Source organism: Sinocyclocheilus rhinocerous, unplaced genomic scaffold, assembly GCF_001515625.1.
Source record: "Sinocyclocheilus rhinocerous isolate Xijiao unplaced genomic scaffold, SAMN03320098_v1.1 scaffold2670, whole genome shotgun sequence".
Lineage (NCBI taxonomy): Eukaryota > Metazoa > Chordata > Actinopteri > Cypriniformes > Cyprinidae > Sinocyclocheilus > Sinocyclocheilus rhinocerous.
In genome coordinates this window covers 444811-453410 of record NW_015647012.1, presented here as the reverse complement: position 1 = coordinate 453410, position 8600 = coordinate 444811, and the positions used below count along the sequence as shown (strand labels likewise).

At 42.3% G+C, this 8600-nt stretch overlaps 1 protein-coding gene across 3 annotated transcripts in view; it reads left to right on the top strand.

Annotated features, from left to right (window-relative positions):
• Positions 1–448: 448 nt before the first annotated feature.
• LOC107708233 (cortactin-binding protein 2-like) overlaps positions 449–8600 on the top strand; it is a 17840-nt gene continuing 9688 nt past the window's right edge. The window contains exons 1-7 of one of the 3 annotated variants that reach the window (XM_016512411.1): positions 449–2006; positions 4400–4606; positions 4769–4868; positions 5364–5547; positions 6159–6386; positions 6496–6613; positions 7429–7686. In XM_016512411.1, the coding sequence (XP_016367897.1) occupies positions 572–2006; positions 4400–4606; positions 4769–4868; positions 5364–5547; positions 6159–6386; positions 6496–6613; positions 7429–7686 (2530 nt within the window). In that variant the 5' untranslated portion in view covers positions 449–571. The remainder of the gene's footprint in view (positions 2007–4399; positions 4607–4768; positions 4869–5363; positions 5548–6158; positions 6387–6495; positions 6614–7428; positions 7687–8600) is intronic. The other 2 variants (XM_016512413.1, XM_016512412.1) reach the window with 2 other exon arrangements.

The window sequence follows — 8600 nt, the reverse complement described above, 5'->3', positions numbered from 1 at the left end:
TTTCTTTCCTGCAAGTAGTGTATTGTGTATCCTCTACAGTTGATGGTAGTAGTGTGTCCCCCTTTTTGATATTCAATTTCATGTTGATTTTTATATTAAAAGCAACTGATACCTCAAAGGTCAAACTGCTATCTCACATGAGTGATGTGGTCAGCTCAGCCAGCACCTTAGCACATGGGTACTGATCCCTTGACCTACTTTACAAAGATCCAACTAATTAAGCCACAGTCTCCAAAATAGACATTGGGGTTTATTAATAGTTTTTTTTTTTAATGTGTGGCATAGAAAAACACTACAACTGATAAATTAATGCAAAAACTTCATTAGTGGAGCTTAGACATAAGCAGAAAGTTATGTAAGGTTAACATAAAGTGACCTCTGATTTGAGGACATTTTCTCCAAGTTTCATTGTAGTAGATTTTAAAGTAATTTTCAATGCATGGTTTACTATCATTGTCTAATGGACTGACATACCTTTAATTGTTTAATAATCAGTGTCTTGCTTTATGTGTGCGTTATCTACTCTCTGCGAGTCTCACGTTTGCCCTGCTGCTGCTGTGTCTAGCTTGAAATGGAGAAACTGCAGCTGCAGAGCCTGGAGCAGGAACACAGGAAGCTGTCGGCTCAGCTGAAGGATGAGCGAGAGAAAAACAAACACGTGGTGATGTCACTGGTGCATGAATGCAAGCAGCTAGCTGCTCGTGTGGTCGAAGAGAATCAGCGCTTTGAGGAGCTCTCGTCCCGCACTGAGCAGGACGGCCGTTCCGTGGGACGACTGGAGGAAGAACTGGCATCCGAGCGACGTCGCAGCCAACAGATGGAAGCGGAGATGGAGAAACAGCTGGCCGAGTTTGACACAGAACGAGAGCAGTTACGGTCCAGGCTTAGCTGCGAGGAGATGCGTGCTGCAGAGCTGCGAGCTGAAAGTGAGAATCTCCGCCAGCAGGTGGAGCAGCTAAGAACTGAGCAATGCAAAGACGCCCCACCACTGCCTTCTGCCCCAGCATCTGCCCCAGTTAAACCCAAGACTGTGGCATCTGTGGCTGTGGGCACTGAGGCAACTGTCTGCAAGACTGCCTCCTCTCAGACAGATGTACCGCTGGAAAATGAAGGGGCTAAGAAGTTGCCACTTTCCATCCCCGTCAAACCTACAGGTTCCACCTATGCTAGCATGAACCTACCTAGGACTTCCAGTGTGGGGCGGGGGCTACACCACGGGAGTTCTCAGGCAGAAAATGGAGGAGAGGGCCAAACGCATTCGCATGGCTCACATTCACCTGGTGTGTCTACTACCTTGCCGACTGGGGTCAGTCCACGCGTCCAGGCGGCCCGTTACAAATTCCAACCCTCTGCCTCGGAGCAGGACCAAAATGGAACCGCAAACCAGAGCCCCCCTTCCCGCGACCTGACAAATCGAGACAACTTTGCAGCCAAACAGCAGGCACGCCACACAGTCACACAGGTTCTCTCCCGCTTTACAAGCCCTCCAGCAGGTGGGCCCCCTGCAGCCCTTCGCCCTGGTCTGCCACACTCCGCATCTGAGGGGGGACCCTTCACCGGGCGTTTGGGCCACCCCCAGATAGGCCTTAAATCACCAACTGTGGCCCGCATCGACAGGGGTAACCCACCTCCCATCCCACCAAAAAAACCAGGACTGTCCCAGACACCATCCCCTCCACACCCACCAATCAAAGTAGTAGGTGAAGCCAGCAGGTCCCCAGGAACAGGACTGGGGGTGGGCCTTGCCAAATCAACTGCCACCCCTCAGCTTCCACCAAAGCCCTCCATAGATTTGGGCGGTACAGTCCCAGCCTTGACTGCGTCACAGGTGGGTGCTTCCTGTACCGGCTGGCCGTGGGGTTCGCAGCCGACAGCAGCATGTGTGGAGTGTCCCCCTGTCACCACCTCCTCCACAGCTACCATTGTCAGTAGCCCCTCCATAAACCCACCTAGTCTTCCGTCCCATAGCCCCCAGCACCCGGGCAGCCCCCTGGCAGCAGCATCAGGTAAAAGGGTGCTCCATTCTTCACCCTTGCTTTCACTGCTTCTCCTCTCTACTCCCCTGCTTTTCCATACTTGATGTATTCTTCAGTAAGTCCTAGCAGAGGGGGACATAGACTTGGAGCAACCAAGAGAGGAGTAATCATACACTACTAGGGTTACCTGCCGGTTGAAATGCAGTACAACATAACCAAGATAAGAATATTTGTAAGATTCTTGAGGGCACCTACCCATGTCAGGACAGTTTCTTGACTTCACCAAAGCATTTTTAGATACGAATAGGTCAGGTTGACCCTCTCTTGAAAGGCAGGTCTCTAGGGGTCTTTCCTGTAATCCATTCTGAAGCTGATGCCAGAGGCTGCTCTATCCCCTTTCCTCCCATTGACCTACAACATGGTTTTGCTTCTCCTGTGTTCCACCACTAACCTGTTTCCTATAATGTCTTATACTTACTACTCCACCGTGTCCATGCCACCATCTGTTTCTTTGTTTCACCTACTGTAGAGAAACTTGAAACTTGTGAATGTGGTGTCATTCTCTGCATATTTTTCATGTTTAATTCCATAGTTTTAAAGACATTCCTAGACAACTAACCCAATATAATTGTGTTTGTCAAGGTCTTGTACTTAAATATACCTAAATATGTCTCTCTGCATTTGTTCTACACAATAGTATGCAGTTCTACATCTGAAATATACTACAGTAACTGTGAATTTATATCTTAGTGCAGAGTCTAATCGTGCTCCTGCAGGGTCAATGTCCAGCAAAGCTTAGCTCCAGCACACCTTTCTGGAAATTTGCAGTGATCCTGAAGACTTTGATTAGCTGGTTCAAGTGTATTTGATTGGAGTTGGAGCTAAACTGTACAGGACACTGCCCTTCAAGGACTAGAATTGGACACCTGTTTTAGAATAAAACAATACCTTCGATAAAGGCCTTGCTGATCTGATTGGTTAGTGCCAATTTGTTGTTAGTCTAGCTGGTGACTGGTCAAACAGTATGGTCTTTCTTGTAAAGTATTGCTGGTTAAGCTAATTAAGAAGCCTGGTGGAGACACCAGTACAGCAACATCCTACTCTGGTGAACATCAAAAACACAACATATACTGTTTTTTTTTAGCAGGGTGGCTCCAAAAAAGCTTTGACAAAGATGTCAATTAGTTAGAGTCATGCATTGGTATGTAAGCCAAATATATGAGACAGCTCCAATTGCAGTAAGATTTTAGCTCCAGTTGCAGTAAGATTTTCCTCTTGGAAACAGTGTCAGCTTTAGAAGCTTTAGAGTTCTCTCACATTTTGAAATACCACCCTATCTCTGCAGGCCTCTTCATAGCTCTCTGAGAGCACCAGAGAAAGGCAAATGTAACACCAGTGAAAGCAGAGCAAGTATTCCAGCAGAGTCTTCCTCTTCATTGTCACTAGAGACTAATCCACAGGGTAGTTCTGAGAGATTTCGGTAGCTAGCTGTCATCGCTAAATGTAAAAAATTAGCACTTTTCTCCCTCTCTCTGCAGCCACTCAGCCATGGCAGTTCTCTGAGGCTCCTCTGCTCTCTCTGCCGCCCATTTTAACCCAGAAAAGAGCCAATAATCTTATGCTTTCCACTGGACCTCAATGCCTATCTTTCTCACTTCAACTCCCTCCACTAACCGAGATAAACGTAGAGAAACCCTAGAGACAAAGCTATTTACAAACATGCATCAGATGCTAGAGTTGCATCCACACTGTAAGATATGTTATTTGAATTCTGTTTTCACATAGGTACCCATTAGCCAGTAGTATTCCTTGTGCTTTGTCAAAATTCATCTGTTTTTGTTTTTTTTTTGCTGTAGTTTCTGTCTTTCTAACTCTGTCCAATTGACGTGTCTCAAACAATCAACTCCATGTTTAGAATGTTTTAGTTTGACTGACATGATTAATTTACCATAAACTGCCTGCTGCCTGATTTCATTTATCCGGTTGTGTTTTGTCTTTTATTTGCCTTTTTGTTTTTAACCTGATCTAAAAACAGATGAAGTTGACTTTATCTTTAAGGATCTAATTAGTAGGATAGTGGTTGTGAATTGCAGATAAACTCTTTAGAATAATATGTTTCCAATATTGTGTCAAAATGTGTACATCGCATAAACATTTACCCTTTGTTTTGACTGAATTTGGCTTGCTTCACATTTCCTCTTGAACATAAATTTTGTGTGTTCATCTCTCTGGAGAGTAATTTGGTTACTGAACTACAAAATAGTTGTCTCAGTCAGCACTGCGCCAGTGGCAGTGGCCTTAAATTATTTCTGAATGACAAATGGAGTCGTTCTTCTGGGTAATGTTTTGGATCAGAGAACACATTTTGACACAACGCTAGCACCCTGCCTCACTAGTTACTGCTGTTGCTTGAACCCTCCCAGGCTGGTGTCCCTCCATAGTCTCCTCGCTAACCTGCGGTGACCCCGTCCCCCTGGATGACGGGCAAACCCTTTTCCTCCAAGCTGCTTCCCAGGGAAATGTCACTTTATTGTCTATGCTGCTTAACCAAGATCCACTATTGGATATTCATCTCCATCAACAAGAATTAACCTCTGCCTTGATCTCTGCTGCTCTTAATGGATACACAGGTACGTTCTGGGCAGATTGTGCTTAACTGAAAAAAGGTTTTCTTTTGTGTAAGACATTATCCAGTGATCGTTTTTCTATAGATGTAGAATTACTTGTGTATATATACACAGTGAAAATGTAGATATTAATATGTAAATAATGAGTTTTTGTCTATTCTATAGACTGCTTAAATCTGCTGCTGACTTCAGGGGCATCTGCTGATGCTGTTGATGAATCAGGATTTACGCCGTTACATGCCGCTGCTGAAAATGGTCACCATGGGTGAGTCCTCTGTTCTCAATTTCCTCGCTATTGTCGTTTTAACTCTTTTATTGTGTTTTCAAGAACAGACACTTTTGTGCCTCTTATCGCACCGTTATTAACATACTTATCAGGTGATCTGATCACAAGTTGTCAGGTGAGAAAGACTGAGTTTTACAAAAAGTATACTTGCAAATCACTTGTGCATGTTTATGTATGGGATTTTTTTCAGATTTTTTAAAATTGGACAGTTCTTTTAATGCTGTATGTAACAGGCTTGTTTAAAAACCTTTGCTTTAGTGCATTAAATGATTGACAGGTGAGTAGGTGGTATGCATCAAGACAGATTAGCATTTAAAATAAAATGTGATGTACTCACATTGCCTCAGTATGTGGATTGACCAGTAACCAGATGACAAAACGTTTTGAATCTCTTTTGGACGTGTGTTTAGCGCTGCCCAGTTGTGTAACCAGGGTCTACACAATTTTGTGTCTCTGATGTGTTTCTCTATGCAGTGATATCAATCTCAGCTGCTCTCTCATTGGTAGGTGCATGAGAGCTCTTGTGAAATGTGGAGCTGATTTGGAGAGGGACTGTTCGCAGGGAAGGACCCCTCTGTACCTGGCCTGTGAACAGGGACATGTGGAGTGTGTGAAAGTCTTGCTAGACGCAGGAGCAGACTGTTCACATGTCACAACTGTGAGTTTTCATGACACCAGTGTCACTCAAATGTCAATTACTCAAATGTCTGCATTCCTGAATACGTTAGGAAATACTGCCCCTCTTTTCATCTCCATGGTTACCTTGACAGTTGAGCGTGGGTATTTCGCTGTCTGTGTGTTGCTCAGAATGTAATTACGGTCCCTGTTTTAGAAACACTTAATTACGCCCTAGATGTTTTCTCAGTTTGCTCAAATTTACTGGGCTGAAAAAAAAAAAATATATATATCCTGGGAAATTCTAAAGGTCTATATTAAGGTAGTTTTTACATTTGCTTGTTGGTTCATCTTTTGTGCATTTTAATATTTTTGTGATCTGCTTTATTGTAAGTGTGTGTGTGTGTGTTTATTGGTAGATTAGTATGTTTGTGGAATAAAAAAAATTACATATATAACAATACCGCAAATAAATGGATTTAAAAAAAAACATTCTAACGTATAATTTATAAGTAATAAAATGTATTTATTTTAATTTTATTTATTATTATTTCTCGTTTTTTTATTACACAATTGCACAATTATTGCATTTCCTCAAAAATACCTTTTTTTCTACCTCTTTACCCCTTAAACTTAAGTGTTTGTTGTTCCCAGGACAACTGCACAGCTCTGCACGCCGCAGTCAGTTCAGGTCATGTGGGCCCTCTAAAGCTCCTGCTACACCACCCATCTCCTGAACCAGACCTGGATCTCATTGCATCTCCTTCAGACCCCAACCAGGAGCTCCAACACCCTGGCATAACAAAGGCCAGTCAAATTCTCAACCACAGTAACCAGGATGGCTGGACTGCTGCCCATATTGCTGCATCCAGGGGCTACAAGGTGACATGTTTGATGCTGAGTACACTGCTTCACACCAGAAAATAAGAGTTAGAGGAGACTTATAAACACAGATGATGCCTTGCATGCTTACGTATCTCCTGGTTTACAGAAATGCCTGGAGGTTTTGTGTAACCACAGTCAACAGGACATGGAGAAGAGGGATAAATGCAATCGCACAATACATGATGTTGCCACAGATGACTGCAAAGACCTACTAGAGAACCTGGGTAAGTATAGTTTGAGCGATGGAGCTTTGTACAAATGTGATGGTTTGGCCATGTGATAGTTGACTTAAAGGATTAGTTCACCCAAAAATGAAAATTATGTCAATAATTGCTCACCCTTGTGTTGTTCGAAACCCATACTACCTTCGTTCATCTTCGGAACACAATTTAAGATATTTTTGATGAAATCTGAGGGCTCTCTGACCCTCCCATAGACAGCAAGGTAACTACCACGTTCAAGGTCCAGAAAAGTACCAAGATGATTGACAAAGTAGTCCGTGTGACATCAGTGGTTCAACTGTAAAGTTACGAAGCTACGAGAATACTTTTTTGCGCATAGAAAACAAAAACACGCAAGCGTGTGCCGGCACTGACCCAGATCCGGCGTAATGACGTCATCTGGGTCATGCCGGATCTGGGTTAGCACCGCCACACGCTCGCGTCATGGTACTGTCGTGAACGCGCATCCAAAGTGACGCAGTAGAGACGAAAATGTGAAATTAAGTTGTTATTTTTGTTTTCTTTGCGCAAAAAAGTATTCTCGTAGCTTCGTAACACACAGACTACTTTGTCGATCATCTTGGTACTTTTCTGGACCTTGAACGTGGTAGTTACCTTGCTGTCTATGGGAGGGTCAGAGAGCCCTCAGATTTCATCAAAAATATCTTAAATTGTGTTCCGAAGATGAACGAAGGTCTTACGGGTTTGGAACAACACGAGGGTGACTAATTAATGACAGAATTGTAATTTTTGGGTGAACTAACCCTTTAAGTGACCACTGTCTTACCATTTAACTTTTGATTTCTACCCTACTTAAGACTGGTACATAGTGGTTGTACAGGTGCTCATGAGCTCACTGGAGCGTCTTTGCCCTGTGGATCTCCTGGAGGATGGCTGCGCTGTTGGCAAAGTTACAATTCAGCGCCATACTAGCTGGGAAGAACTAACAGGAAGCTTGAGTCACCTGCTGACCAATCACCTCCAGCTAATTTGTGGGAACTGGGAACTGGAGGAAGTTCTGGGCAGAGCAAACACTTTGGGCCTCTCTTCTAACAGCATGGCCTCTGTAATTATAGGTACACACATCTACTGTATATCTTACAGTGTAACTAGGTACTTGCCTAGAAATTCAGATTAATTTGTGTCCATTTAACTTGATTCTCTCCATAACTTTAGGTGTTATGTGTTGTGTTTAATAATAATAATAATATTACAAATATCTCATGAAAATTCACCCCAAAACCAAAAGTAAATGTAAATGCACTACCATTTAAAAGAGGTTAATAAGATTTTTTAAAATGTTTTTGAAAGATGTCTCTTATGCTGACCAAGGCTGCATTTATTTGATCAACAATACAGAAAATGGGTAATATAGTGTAATATTATCAGTGTTGGGCAAGTTACTCTGAAAATGTAATCAAATTACTGATTACTCCTTTTAAAAGTAATCACGTTACTGTTCTGATTACTTTATTTCAAAAGTAATTAGTAATTATTTACATTACTAGTTACGTTACTTTTTTCTCCATGAAATTTATGAAATCCCAGCATACACACTCCCGATAAATATTTGTTATTAAAGCATCAACATTAACAGAACACTGTTATTTTTAACTAAAGCAAGCGGCTGCTGCGTGCATGGTTTGGCATGGCAGAATGCCAGCAAAGAGCGCTGCATTTATAATCTCTAAAAGACATCTCAGTTCATCGCAATCTCACAAATCTCTGTTATAACACAATAAATACAGTATATGCATAATGAATCTTTCATAATGTCTACAATTCGTGTGTTATAATGAGAAGATTCGTGAACACGCAAATTTCAGCACTGCATTGATCAACGCTGCAAACACGTGTTATAGCCCAAATAGAAACTCTGCATACGCTTGCACCTGTTAATCGCTTATATTTTATATTAGTTCATGTTGCTTTTGTGCAATAGATGAATAACAATTTAGTTGTTTTAGATATTTTATGTTTAGATATTTAT